General features: G+C 50.6%; 1 protein-coding gene across 1 annotated transcript; it reads left to right on the top strand.

Moving 5' to 3' along the window:
• Positions 1 to 168: 168 nt before the first annotated feature.
• LOC148657000 (uncharacterized) lies at positions 169 to 11,895 on the top strand. Its single transcript, XM_088644408.1, has 6 exons — positions 169 to 488; positions 1,044 to 1,210; positions 3,608 to 3,750; positions 8,088 to 8,274; positions 10,103 to 10,200; positions 10,938 to 11,895. Exons 1-6 carry the CDS (start codon positions 169 to 171, stop codon positions 10,965 to 10,967), a joined length of 945 nt encoding a protein of 314 aa, XP_088500534.1. The 3' UTR covers positions 10,968 to 11,895.
• The last annotated feature ends 3,619 nt before the right edge of the window (positions 11,896 to 15,514 follow it).

Raw genomic sequence — 15,514 nt, 5'->3', positions numbered from 1 at the left:
TCTTTCGGGCTCCCCTGCCTTAGATTTGCCTTTACGTGACGGTACTTTTTAACAGTTGTTCTAGCAAACGCATGAGATACACCGAGAAAGAAAATCGACATAAACACACGCGAACAACGCAACAGGCTCCTTTTTGTTATCCACATCCTAACAAGCCAAGGCACAAACATGCCGGCGGGAGCCGCCTATGTCATCATACAAGCTGGGGAGGTTTACAGCTCGCATGAGGGCGTGCGCTACAGAGGGGGGTACAGGTCTCCGGGGGAGACTGAGCTGGATAGCACCCCCGCAGAGAGGCGCAGTCGAACAGGCGCTTCCCTGCGGTCCGGGAGCTCGTCAGACCCGCCTGGCGCCTCCGCGCCGAGCTGTCCGGATCGCCGCCGCACACAGAGACACGCGGAGAGACCCGGACTCGTGTCCTGTCGCCGCCGGAGCTCTCCCGCGCCCGCGCCAGACACACGGGCGTTTTTGTCACGAGCTGTAGCACGGTGGGTTATGGGGGGAGCACGGTGACTCACTTCAACTCGCCCGCCGTGCAATATCGGCCCGGTCCGGTTTTCTCCCCGTTCGGGTCGGAGAACACAAACACAGCCCGGCTGAACACCAGCCTTCGCTGCTATCCTCAGACAAACAAGGGAGAGAGAGCCCCAGATGTTCGATTTTAAAGACATCTTGACGCTTTTCTGCACTAAAAGGCGCGTCAGTCTTTTGATATGCGGGTTGTACAAAATACGACTGTAGACTCGAGTGTCTTGGTTGGTGGGTCAATATTCTTTTAATGTTTCCTCAAGCGGGTGTCCTGCTCCAACGCTCTCCAGGAATCGCGGAATTTTTTTACAACTGAGGGTTTTAATATTATTTTCATGGACCCGCAACGCGTCCCAGTTTTTGTAACACGGCTTCCTAGCGTGTCAACAGCGCAGCACAGCGATATCGCGCTTTACAATAAGTCTCGAGTGTCAAAAACTACCAAAAAGTGAAATATCCCTTGCGGGGTCTCCGCCTTCTGTTCCCGGCGACACGTGGGGACGTTTCAGCTAAAAACAGGACGATTTCCCACTTTGGGGATGGTTTTTGCACGGGTGGGAAGCGCGGGCGGGTTGTCGTTCCGCGTGGAAGCCCACGGAGGCAGTTTCTGTGCTACCGGGTTCCCCGCGCGACTCACCGTGTCCTGCCTACTTCGGAAGCGGCACACGTCTGATCGTCACAGGTGAGTTTCTCCTGTCCGACCCCTCACTGCACCCGCGCCCCTGACCGCGTGGGGTCAAATCAGGGGTCACCCACCCCGGCGCGTGGCCGAAAGGGGGATGACCCACAAGTTTAGAGAAATCGATGACGTCTTTCAGAGAGTAGATACGCCGTACTCCGGAGCAGACTCGCTGCTCCGAACACATCGACTGTTTCCTTATCAGAAGCTGTAACATCAGTTAGCGCCTCTGTATTGCTAGGAAAAATACCCATTTAAAAAGTTAAAAACATACATCATCCCAACAACCAGAGCAGGACGCTAATCGTCACCTACTCGAATGGAGTGGAATGTCAGCTTCAAAAACCAGGGCTGGACTGAAACATGCTTTACTAACCAGAAATCCGGAGTACCCCTGTGAAAGTGGACTGCAAAAATAATTTGTGAATTGAGATGAGCTGAAATTAAACGCTTATTGTATAATGTAAACACCCCTGTCCTGCTCTCTGTCAAGTGAGGGATTTGATATTAACGTCTTGTGTAGCTGAGCACAATCGAATCTCTTTACATGTAAAAGCACAACAACAACAACAACAATATTATTATTATTATTATTATTATTATTATTATTATTATTATTATTATTATTATTTGGACTAGATGTAGCTGAATTTATAATCAGATTGTCCATTGTAATTAAATGTATGTTTCTCTGAAAAGAAACATTGTCCGAGACCGCTGTAAACAGACAGATTCCTGGTTTTATTTCCCAGTTAAACGGTCATCTGCGCTTCTGAGGAAGGTCTCGGCTCAGATGGCGCGTTTACGATTCCATTATTCATTCCGCGGGAGATTTCGTCACAACCGATCGACAATCCTCCAGACGAAAACTGCGTTCATAACGATCAACTTAATATTTACATGAATTTGACATGTTTACGATTTGACATATTGTGAAAAATACCGTAAAACAATAGTAGATATGGAACTGAACACCACCCTCTGTTTTCTTAGGAATGTAAAGGAAAGAATAAATATAGTAAAACACCCACACTCACGAATGTATTGTGTTGAGAATATACACAGACTAAGGTTTATTTAATATTCATACCTGTCATATATACATCTCATATTCGGAGTCTTATCCGTGAACCGGGAGGAGTTGATCAACTTGTTTGTTAGTGTTGAGTTAATGAGAGAGAAAAAACTGAAGACTCTTCAGCCCCGCAGGGCCAGAGTTCGCCCGACTAAACGAGCTATTCGCGTACTTCACAAGCTAATTACTTCATGAACGAAATACTTCAAGCCCGTGTTTCTGTACCTCGGCGTTGTCTGCTGTCCAGAGAGGACAGCGCGAGTAGAACCCCAGTGCCCGCGCCTGTACTGCACATAAGGCAAATAAACACCTCTCTCTCTTTCCCAATGAAGGAGACTGATGAGATTCGGACTGAACCAGCTAAAGATCTGCGGGACCGGTGTTAGAAACTAACTCTTTCAATATATATTTATATTCTTAACATTTGCGTGAAGTTCTATAACTAAAACTCCGACTTCTCTGGGAAAAACACTCAGGTTTACAAGCGTGACTGAGTCGCGGAGTCCCGCGTGTCTTGATGAAGAATGGCGTGTACTGCATTTTACGGGTGGGATACGCGCTCGTATTTTATACTACTTTACCAGAAACCCAATCGAGCCCGCCTCCAGCCCCGTCCTGTCGCCCACGACTGACTCAGCCGGCGCGTCTCCCCAGCGGTCCCGGGTCACTGACGCGTTCGCACCCGGACAGTCCAGGCGCTCGGGCGAGGCTTTGAAACCCGCTTTAACGTCAACACCCGTTGTCTTAAAAATGAACCAGCCACAATAAAATGAGCTGTACGTGTGTGAAAGGAGCTGACACATACATCTGTGTGTTTTCAATGACCTGTGTCCGGAGCCTGAGGACCAGCAGTACTGATGCAATTTATAAGAGTGTAGGCTACAATGTAATTTCCACTCGTGTCTGTGTCTCGGCCGTCATCGGGACGGTGAATCTGAAACATACGAACAACCGGTGTCCGGAGCCTGAGGACCAGCAGTACTGATGTAGGCTACAGTGTAATTTCCACTCGTGTCTGTGTCCTCGGGACGGTGAATCTGAAACCTAGGAGCCAACAGCGAGCGCACTGCGTTCAGGGGCGGGACTAATCCAGGGTTAAAGCTCCCACATGTTTCGGAGCAGGGAATAGACAGTTCCGATGATGAGGATGAAGATGATTACAAGCAATCCTGAGCAGTCCAGACAGCTCTGACGGGGTAACTGCCAGTTCAGTGGATCGGTTAATCAGGAAAGTACACACTGAGGAAGCGCAGTTTCGAACCCGTCTCCTGCCTGTCTCCGCGCCCTGACTGCCTCCTGTCCTCCTGTCCCCCCCCCGGCTGCAGAGGGAGAGGACAGCGCCCCCTCGGTGTCTCTCCTGCCGCCCTCCTGCCGGGAGCTGCGGGACCGGCAGCGTCTCACCCTGGTCTGCATCGTTACGGACTTCTACCCAGAGGCCATCGGCGTGGTGTGGAGGATCGGCAGCAAGGTAGGGTGCCGGCCGCGCAGCAGTGCGGGGTTCACCTGCGGCCGGCTCTGGGCTCGGATCCCGCCCCTGGCTGCTGTCACAGGGCTGGCGGTCAAGGGTACGAGCAGCCGCTGGATCCCTGCCGCCGCCGCCGCCGCCGGTGAGGTTAGTGAAGTCGGTCTCCTGGCACGGACCTGTGTGGTGAAGATCCAGCAGGGAGCTGCGTCAGGATCCGTAGGCTGCAAAGGAACAGGTGAAGGTTTATTCCCTGCTGAAAGGAAAAGAAAAGAGACAAGGTTTCGGCTGTGGAGCCTTCTCTAGGTATGAGGGAGAGAGGAAAACCAGCAGTATCGACACTCAGGTGATCAGTCCGAGTTCCTGGATCCCTCAGGTGGTGTGAAGTGCGATCCCAGTTCCAGGATCACTCGCGTGGTGTGAAGTGTGATCCCAGTTTCGAGATCCCTCAGGTGGTGTGAAGTGCGATCCCAGTTTCGGGATCCCTCAGGTGGTGTGAAGTGCGATCCCAGTTTCAGGATCACTCAGGTGATCAGTCCGAGTTCCTGGATCACTCAGGTGGTGTGAAGTGCGATCCCAGTTTCAGGATCACTCAGGTGATCAGTTCGAGTTCCAGGATCACTCGCGTGGTGTGAAGTGTGATCCCAGTTCCAGGATCACTCGCGTGGTGTGAAGTGTGATCCCAGTTTTGGGATCCCTCAGGTGGTGTGAAGTGCGATCCCAGTTTCAGGATCACTCAGGTGGTGTGAAGTGCGATCCCAGTTTCGGGATCCCTCAGGTGGTGTGAAGTGCGATCCCAGTTTCAGGATCACTCAGGTGGTGTGAAGTGCGATCCCAGTTTCGAGATCCCTCAGGTGGTGTGAAGTGCGATCCCAGTTTCGGGATCCCTCAGGTGGTGTGAAGTGCGATCCCAGTTTCAGGATCACTCAGGTGATCAGTCCGAGTTCCAGGATCACTCAGGTGGTGTGAAGTGCGATCCCAGTTTCAGGATCACTCAGGTGATCAGTCCGAGTTCCAGGATCACTCAGGTGGTGTTAAGTGCGATCCCAGTTTCAGGATCACTCAGGTGATCAGTCCGAGTTCCAGGATCACTCAGGTGGTGTGAAGTGCGATCCCAGTTTCAGGATCACTCAGGTGATCAGTTCGAGTTCCAGGATCACTCGGGTGGTGTGAAGTGTGATTCCAGTTTCGGGATCCCTCAGGTGATCAGTTCGAGTGTCAGGATCACTCAGGTGGTGTGAAGTGCGATCCCAGTTTCAGGATCACTCAGGTGGTGTGAAGTGCGATCCCAGTTTCAGGATCACTCAGGTGGTGTTAAGTGCGATCCCAGTTTCAGGATCACTCAGGTGATCAGTTCGAGTGTCAGGATCACTCAGGTGGTGTTAAGTGCGATCCCAGTTTCAGGATCACTCAGGTGATCAGTTCGAGTGTCAGGATCACTCAGGTGGTGTGAAGTGCGATCCCAGTTTCAGGATCACTCAGGTGGTGTGAAGTGCGATCCCAGTTTCGAGATCCCTCAGGTGGTGTTAAGTGCGATCCCAGTTTCAGGATCACTCAGGTGATCAGTTCGAGTGTCAGGATCACTCAGGTGGTGTTAAGTGCGATCCCAGTTTCAGGATCACTCAGGTGATCAGTTCGAGTGTCAGGATCACTCAGGTGGTGTGAAGTGCGATCCCAGTTTCAGGATCACTCAGGTGGTGTGAAGTGCGATCCCAGTTTCGAGATCCCTCAGGTGGTGTGAAGTGCGATCCCAGTTTCAGGATCACTCAGGTGGTGTGAAGTGCGATCCCAGTTTCAGGATCACTCAGGTGATCAGTTCGAGTTCCAGGATCACTCGGGTGGTGTGAAGTGTGATTCCAGTTTCGGGATCCCTCAGGTGATCAGTTCGAGTGTCAGGATCACTCAGGTGGTGTGAAGTGCGATCCCAGTTTCAGGATCACTCAGGTGGTGTGAAGTGCGATCCCAGTTTCAGGATCACTCAGGTGGTGTTAAGTGCGATCCCAGTTTCAGGATCACTCAGGTGATCAGTTCGAGTGTCAGGATCACTCAGGTGGTGTGAAGTGCGATCCCAGTTTCAGGATCACTCAGGTGGTGTGAAGTGCGATCCCAGTTTCGAGATCCCTCAGGTGGTGTTAAGTGCGATCCCAGTTTCAGGATCACTCAGGTGATCAGTTCGAGTGTCAGGATCACTCAGGTGGTGTTAAGTGCGATCCCAGTTTCAGGATCACTCAGGTGATCAGTTCGAGTGTCAGGATCACTCAGGTGGTGTGAAGTGCGATCCCAGTTTCAGGATCACTCAGGTGGTGTGAAGTGCGATCCCAGTTTCGAGATCCCTCAGGTGGTGTGAAGTGCGATCCCAGTTTCAGGATCACTCAGGTGGTGTGAAGTGCGATCCCAGTTTCGAGATCCCTCAGGTGGTGTGAAGTGCGATCCCAGTTTCGGGATCCCTCAGGTGGTGTGAAGTGCGATCCCAGTTTCAGGATCACTCAGGTGATCAGTCCGAGTTCCAGGATCACTCAGGTGGTGTGAAGTGCGATCCCAGTTTCAGGATCACTCAGGTGATCAGTCCGAGTTCCAGGATCACTCAGGTGGTGTTAAGTGCGATCCCAGTTTCAGGATCACTCAGGTGATCAGTCCGAGTTCCAGGATCACTCAGGTGGTGTGAAGTGCGATCCCAGTTTCAGGATCACTCAGGTGATCAGTTCGAGTTCCAGGATCACTCGGGTGGTGTGAAGTGTGATTCCAGTTTCGGGATCCCTCAGGTGATCAGTTCGAGTGTCAGGATCACTCAGGTGGTGTGAAGTGCGATCCCAGTTTCAGGATCACTCAGGTGGTGTTAAGTGCGATCCCAGTTTCAGGATCACTCAGGTGATCAGTTCGAGTGTCAGGATCACTCAGGTGATCAGTTCGAGTGTCAGGATCACTCAGGTGGTGTGAAGTGCGATCCCAGTTTCAGGATCACTCAGGTGATCAGTCCGAGTGTCAGGATCCCTCAGGTGGTGTGAAGTGTGATCCCAGTTTCAGGGTCACTCAGGTGGTGTGAGGTGTGATCCCAGTTTCAGGATAATTTTCAGGATGTTCTGCCCAAAGAAGCTGGGAGTGAAGAGGAGGATCACAGCTTCCCCCTTCTCTCAACAAGAGACCTGTTTCCATCTGTTCATCTGCAGGTTTCGACTTCACACCCCCTGAGTGCCCACTCTGCGTCTCTCCTGCCCCCCCGCCTCCTCTCCACTCCCGCCTTTCCTTCTCCCTGCTTTATCAGCTGCCATCTTTCCTCTCTCTCTCCCACCCGCAGGGGGCTCTGCAGCCAAACTGCTGCGTTTCTTTTCAGTGGCCAATAAACCTTCACCTGTTCCTTTGCAGACCTGTGTGATGTTAACAGGGTGATTTTCAAAGGTTCTGGCGCTACTGCAGAACGTGCATCGCCCATGCTCCCAGCTCAGTTTGCAGAACTGAGGGTGTAAGAGGGTTTATTCATGTAGGGGCTATGTGTAGGGCTGGGTGAATTCTCCGCTGTTAGCCTGGCCGGTTCTCTGTGGTTAACGGGCAGGACAGAGGCAGCTGCGGAGGCCTCGTGCCTCACAGAACACACAGGAGCCAGCGAGAGTCTTCTGTCCGCTAGGCCCCTGTGCTGCTGGCTCACCAGCGCCCTCTAGTGATGGAGAGACCGCACAACACGGCTGGAAGAGCGCCACCTGCTGGTCGGCCAGCACTGGTTACAGCAGCAAACCTGACTTTGCCTTGAGGTGCCCAAACCCAGGACTGTCCAGGCCCAGTCTTACTCAGCTTCATGACCCGACCCAGCCAGGCAACAGGGTGCCAATGCTGCTGCCCATCTCTGTGTGCGGGGGGCACTGCCAGGGTCTGGCTGTGGTGCTCTGTTCCTGCCATTCCTGTTCCACCAGTGTCATTCTTTTAGTGAATGTTTCATTTACTGTGATGCTAGCGAAAGTGCTGCTGCAGTGCCACCTGCTGGGCGTTTTGTGCTATAACAACAATAAATAAAGGCATTGGTTTGTGCTTAGGAGCACCTTCTTTATTATTATAGTAAACTGATTCCAGTAAATGTCAGCTTGTCTCACACAAGTTGTTGAAGCTGATGCCCTGGATTATTTCAAGACACAGCTGGATGAGATCCTCCAGTTGGAAATGGAGGCATTTCTTTACACAAAGGCTGGTGGGCGTGTGTAACCAGCTGTCCAGCTGATACCCGGACTTCTGTCAATGACCAGCTGGAAGTGATCCTCAGATCAAATAGTTACTAATTATCAAACAGGCTGGATGGGCTGAGTGGCCTTCTGTCATGTGTGACCTGTCTTTGTGTCTGTGTTTGCGTGGGGAAGGTGATTGACAAGGGGACTCACCTGGCAGAGCCAATCAGAAATGCAGCAGGTGGGAGAGCGAGGCTGTTCTCCACCACTGCCAGACTGACGGTGCCAGAGAAGGTGTGGCTGAGGGGCGGGACGTTCTCCTGTGAAGTCCAGCACAGGAGCCTCAGCCAGCCTGTTGTCAGGAGCATCACAGCCCCAGGTGGGTGCAGGCCATAGTCACAATCGATACTGCTACTGCTACTGACACTGCTACTGCTGCTACAGCTTCTACCGTTACCTTTACCGTCACTGACACTGACACTGACACTGACACTGTTTCTGCTACTGCTACAACTTCTACTGCTACTGCTACTGACACTGCTACTGCTGCTACAACTTCTACTGCTACTGACACTGACACTGCTACTCCTACTACGACTCGTACTGTTACTCATACTGCTACTTCTACTCGTACTGCTACTGGCACTTGTACTCGAACTGTTACCCGTACTGCTACCCGTACTCGAACTGCTACTGCTACTCGTACTGCTACTGACACTGACACTGCTTCTGCTACAACTTCTACTGCTACTGACACTGCTACTTCTACAACTTCTACTGCTACTGACACTGCTACTGCTGTTACAACTTCTACTGCTACTGACACTGCTACTGCTACTGACACTGCTACTGCTGCTGCTACAACTTCTACTGCTACTGACACTGACACTGCTACTCCTACTACGACTCGTACTGTTACTCATACTGCTACTTCTACTCATACTGCTACTGCCACTTGTACTCGAACTGTTACCCGTACTGCTACTGCCACTGGTACTCGACCTGCTGTTACCCGTACCCGTACTGCTACTCCTACTTGTACTCAAACTGCTACTACTCCTACTGCTACTGACACTGACACTGCTACAACTTCTACTGCTACTGACACTGCTCCTACTGCTAGTGCTACTGCTGCTACTGACACTACACTACTGCTACTGTTACAACTTCTACTGCTACTGACACTGCTACTGCTACTGCTGCTGCTACAACTTCTACTGCTACTGACACTGACACTGCTACTCCTACTACGACTCGTACTGTTACTCATACTGCTACTTCTACTCATACTGCTACTGCCACTTGTACTCGAACTGTTACCCGTACTGCTACTGCCACTTGTACTCGAACTGCTGTTACCCGTACCCGTACTGCTACTCCTACTTGTACTTGAACTGCTACTGACACTGACACTGCTACAACTTCAACTGCTACTGACACTGCTCCTACTGCTAGTGCTACTGCTGCTACTGACACTACACTACTGCTACTGCTACTGTTACAACTTCTACTGCTACTGACACTGCTCCTACTGCTAGTGCTACTGCTGCTACTGACACTACACTACTGCTACTGTTACAACTTCTACTGCTACTGACACTGCTACTGCTACTGTTACAACTTCTACTGCTACTGACACTGCTACTGCTGCTACTGCTAGTACTACTGCAACTCCTACTGCTGCTACTGCTACAACTTCTTCTGCTTCCACTACTGACACTGACACTGCTTATGCTGCTGCTACTGCTACTGACACTGCTACTGCTTCTACTGCTATTGGTGATCCTGCTTCTGACACTGCTACTGATAATAATAGTGGCAGCACAATGGCTGCCTTGCAGTGCTAAGGTCTGAGTTCAAGTCCTTGGGTGCTGTCTGTGTGGAGTTTGTATGTTCTCCCTTCGGGTTTTCTCCCACAGTCCAAAGACATACTGGTGGGTCAATTGGCTTCTGGGAAAATTGGCCCTGTTTCACATGAGAGTGTGTCTGTGTGTTTGTGTTTGTGTGTGTGCCTTATAATGGACTGACATCCTGTCCAGAGAGTGTCCCGGCTTGCAACCGTTGCTTGCTGGGATAGGTTCCCAGCTCCATAACAACCTCGAATTAGAAGCAGCGATTAGAAATTGGATGGATGTTAACTTTAATAATAAGAAGAGTATTAAGGTGATGGTGCTGATGACAAATCACTGTGATCTGTGTGTTTCCAGAAAACTTCATCTGGCCAACTCTGAACGTGACCAAACTGTCCTTCATTTTGATGCTGTGTAAGAGCCTGATGTACTGTTGCCTTATCAACGTCCTGCAGGTACTGTACACACTGAACACCACTGTACCGCTGAGACACACTGGACACCTCTGTACCACTGAGACACACTGGGCACACTGAAGACCACTGTATCGCTTTTACACACTATACACACTGGACACACTGAACACCACTGTACCGCTGAGACACACTGAACACCGCTGTACTGCTGTTACACACTGTACACACTGGACACCACTGTACCTCTGACACACACTGGCCACACTGCACACCACTGTATCGCTGTTACACACTGGCCACACTGAAGACCACTGTATCGCTGTTATGCACTATACACACTGAACACCACTGTACAGCTGTTGCACACTGGACACACTGGACACCACTGTACCGATGTTACACACTGGACACACTGAAGACCACTGTACTGCTGTTATACACTGGACACGCTGAACACCACTCTACAGCTGTTCCACACTGGACACGCTGAACACCACTCTACAGCTGTTCCACAATGGACACGCTGAACACCACTCTACAGCTGTTCCACAATGGACACGCCGAACACCACTGTAAAGCTGTTCCACACTGGACACACTGAAGACGACTGTCCTGCTGGAAAGTCCTCCGAGACCTGCAGCCTCAGTGATGAGCTGTGTATGTCCTTCTAGCTGGTGTGGCTTTGATCAGTCAGGTCAGGGGAGCTTGGAGAACCCGAGTCTAACACATGACCAGGCCTCAGTGCTGTCAGTGACCTCCACCCCTCTCTCCCCCAGGGTGCCAGGCTGTGGAGGAAGTCACTGTAGGGGTCGGCTTCCGTGAGCAACAGACACAGGGACACGCCGGGCCCACCTGGGCCCACCTGGGCTGAAGGGGACCACCTTTGGCTTTGATTTATGCTTTTTCTTTAAATTGGCGAACGTGCTAATACAGGCTGGGGAAAAAGAGAAAAGGACGACGCGATCACGTCTCATTTTTGATCAAATTTGTATTCTGGTTTGAACAAAGAACATCAGAACAGTCACCAAAATAAGCAAGAACATTGTAACAAGTTTCTCCGCCCAGCGGTGTCTCCCCACCCTCCCCCAGAGATGATCAGACTCAGCTCCCCCCTCAGATCACCTGCCTCGTCACCCTGGAGCCACACAGCACAGCATCCCTACCCCTCCGCGTGACAGTACTCACAGCATCAGGAGGGTGTGAGGAGTGAGCCGTCACTTTCTCTAGGTGTAAATCACACACCTTTCACAGCTGATAGATATCATACCTGTACGTCATATCAGGCATACTGTATGTATATCACAGAGATATCACCGCAGACGGATATATCCCATCTGATAGGTACCATACCTTTATATCATATCACACAAACAGTAAATATAAATATCAGATAAATATTACAAATGTAATGTAAAGCACACCTAATAGTTATCATATGTACTGTATATATATCTGTCGCATCATCCAGGTGGGGCTGCACATTGCTGGTGGTGGAGGGGAGTCCCATTACCTGTAAAGCGCTTTGAGTGGAGTGTTCAGAAAAGCGCTATATAAGTGTACGCAATTATTTTTATTTTTTTTTATTATTTTCTATTGGCTATCAATATCTTTGCAACAATCAAGTCATCAAACCCAACTTTCTGAGCAATCATGTCTTTTTACACTTTAAGGTAAAGTAAATATGCATGCTTAAATTGTTTTGCTTTGCAAAATAAAGAATTAATGCACCATGAATTAATGCAGATGATGAAAATATCACTTTAACAAAATCATTTCTTCACTGTACACAATTATATATGCAAAGGCAGTCTGCCTGAGTCTTCATTGTCTGGTCTGGAGGTTCTCTTCTAAAGCAGCCTGACGAGGAGAAAACAATTAAAGGACACTCTCTCACACACACTCACAAACACTCACACTCGCACTCTCTCACAGCCACACCTACTCACTCACACTCAAACACACCAACTCTCACGTTCTCACAAACTCTCACACCCAGACCTACTCACACACACTCACACTCACACTCGCACTCTCTCACACACACACTCTCACACCCAGACCTACTCACACACACTCACTCTCACTCTCTCTCACACACACACTCACCCACACCTACACACACTCACACACCCTCTCTCACACATTCTCACACACCTACACACACTCACACACCCTCTCTCACACATTCTCACACACCTACACACACTCACACACCCTCTCTCACAGACTCACCCACACCTACACACACTCACACACCCTCTGTCACAGACTCACCCACACCTACACACACTCACAGACCCTCTCACACACACTCACACACCTACACACACTCACACACCCTCTCTCACACACACACTCTCACAGCCACACCTACTCACACACACTCAAACACACCAACTCTCACGTTCTCACAAACTCTCACACCCAGACCTACTCACACACACTCAGACACACTCATTCACACCCACAAACACACTCACACAAATTCTCACAGCCACACCTACTCACACACACTCACAAACACTCACACTCGCACTCTCTCACACACACACTCTCACAGCCACACCTACTCACACACACTCACACACCCTCTCTCACAGACTCACCCACACCTACACACACTCACACACCCTCTCTCACACATTCTCACACACCTACACACACTCACACACCCTCTCTCACACATTCTCACACACCTACACACACTCACACACCCTCTCTCACACACTCACCCACACCTACACACACTCACACACCCTCTCTCACAGACTCACCCACACCTACACACACTCACACACCCTCTCTCACACACTCATCCACACCTACACACACTCACACACCCTCTCTCACACACTCACCCACACCTACACACACTCACACACCCTCTCTCACAGACTCACCCACACCTACACACACTCACACACCCTCTCTCACAGACTCACCCACACCTACACACACTCACACACCCTCTCTCACACACTCATCCACACCTACACACACTCACACACCCTCTCTCACAGACTCACCCACACCTACACACACTCACACACCCTCTCTCACAGACTCACCCACACCTACACACACTCACAGACCCTCTCTCACACACTCATCCACACCTACACACACTCTGTTTTGTATCCCTGGGAGTCTCTTCCCAGGGACTCTTATTGTTATTGACTCTTACACAGGTGTGCACTGACAGGCCATCTTCACTTCCAGCTGGTGCTGTATGGACACAGGTGGGATTTGCTCTGGATGAGACCCTCGCATTAACAAAGTCTGAGATTCCCGACTCGATCCATAGGGCACAAGTGGAAACTACATTGAAGTTTCTAAAACTAAGAACAGGAGGCACTCCTTTACACAAAGGGTGGTGGGAGTGTGGAATTAAATACTAACTACCAAAGGGACCGGGTGAGCTGACAGCTCCTCTCATTCACTATGAATGTTTTATGTTCTTTACTTATACTGAGAGGACTACTCAATGGATACTCTACTCTACTGTGAGCCTAAATCAGAAGGTTATCTACTCTGAGCCACTGTAATCTGCATTAAGCCTTACTCAGAAGGTATTTACTGTGGGCCTTACTCGGAAGGTACTATAATCTGCATTAAGCCTTACTCAGAAGGTATTTACTGTGGGCCTTACTCGGAAGGTACTATAATCTGCATTAAGCCTTACTCAGAAGGTATTTACTGTGGGCCTTACTCGGAAGGTACTATAATCTGCATTAAGCCTTACTCAGAAGGTACTCTACTCTAGTGTGTACCTTACTCAGAAGCCACTGCAATCTGCATTAAGCCTTACTCAGAAGGAACTCTACTCTACTGTGGGCCTTACTCAGAAGGGTCTCTACTACAGTCACAGCCTCCTGCAGACACAGTGTAACTATTGTGACACATGTGCAGCAGACTGAAACGAGTGGCATGTGAAATTGTTTGCTGTGTGGCCTTTCCATTTAAAACTGACGTCCGTATCTTTAAAAACGGAAACGGTCTGCTCATTAGAGCTTCTCGTCGTTGCCCTGAGAGGCCGCCCGTGAGACTAACACACTCATTCACACGGGTGCCAGGGCCGAGAGAGGGGGGATGAAATGAGCCAGAGGTGAAAAAGTCCCATAAAGCATCCATGTTTCGGGCAGCTCGGCTTTGTCTTTCCAAGCTTTGTCAGTAGCTACGCTAAGAATAGACCTGAACCCCTCTCCTCTCCCTCTCAGTGACATACCCTTTTATACAAATAGCACCTGTGTGTAAGTCCCCACATTCCCACTGAACAGCTACAGCCCACAGCTGTAGAAAAACAAGCACATACTGTATTCACATACCTAGTGCTTCAGGCCATCTAGTGGCAGCCCCTGGTCATTGCAGCCCTGCCACAGTGTGGGGACAGTGAGACTGCTCTCTACACAGGGGACTGCCCAGATCCATTTGGACTCCCTCAGCCTAAACCAAACCAGCCCTCCATCTCACCATCTCAAAGCCCATCCCAAACTTGCTTGTGTCCTTCTGCTGGTCAGGTTCAGATGGGCTGAAATTCCTGGTCCTGGTTCCGCCCGTACTGTCGCACTCAGAAGTTCAGTGTCCTCTGTTGCTCCAGCTGAGTTCTTTCAATTAGAGATCAGTTTCACATAATTAGTCCTTCCTGCGTGCTGGAAGCATGGAGATTCTAGACGTGAGATTTCCAGGGAAGCAGTGTCGGTGGTTTTTCATCCAGACGGAAATGCCCCCTGCCTGATGCTGCTATCCCCCTCCTGCCTTTCTGCCCCCTCGCCTTTGAGCAGAACAAGGGGTCAGAGGTCAGAGGTCAGAGGTCAGCAGCCGGGGTCAGTGATGTCACCGATCTCGAGCCCTGCAACCTGCTCCTCAGGAAGCAGCCGCTCCGCCAGGAACACCAGCGGAGACATCTGGATCGGCTCGACTCTTCGGAGGCGTGTTGGCGAGGCCCGCAAGGGCTCGGTACTGTGACCCAGAGTCCGGTCCCAGTGAGAGCGAGAAGACACAGAGGTGCCGGGTCTGGGAAAACCGGGTGGGATGGTGGAGTGGGAAGCCAGTCCAGAGGCAGCAGCGGGTTCGAGGGCAGGGCTGGGAGAGGCCCCCGGTGTCGGATTCTTTCCATGCAGGCGCTTTCAGGATGGGAGGGATGACCAGGTCAGAACCAGAGCTGGAAAGGCGATAAAGAGCAGTGAGATCACACGGCAGACACACACCTTCACACACACTCAGACCAGACCAATCACACACTCCTTCACACACACTCAGACCAGACCATTCACACACACACCTTCACACACACTCAGACCAGACCATTCACACACACCTTCACACACACTCAGACCAGACCAATCACACACAC

Source organism: Lepisosteus platostomus, chromosome 8, assembly GCF_059453375.1.
Source record: "Lepisosteus platostomus isolate fLepPlt1 chromosome 8, fLepPlt1.hap1, whole genome shotgun sequence".
Classification (NCBI taxonomy): domain Eukaryota; kingdom Metazoa; phylum Chordata; class Actinopteri; order Semionotiformes; family Lepisosteidae; genus Lepisosteus; species Lepisosteus platostomus.
This window is presented reverse-complemented; position numbering and strand designations above follow the sequence as displayed.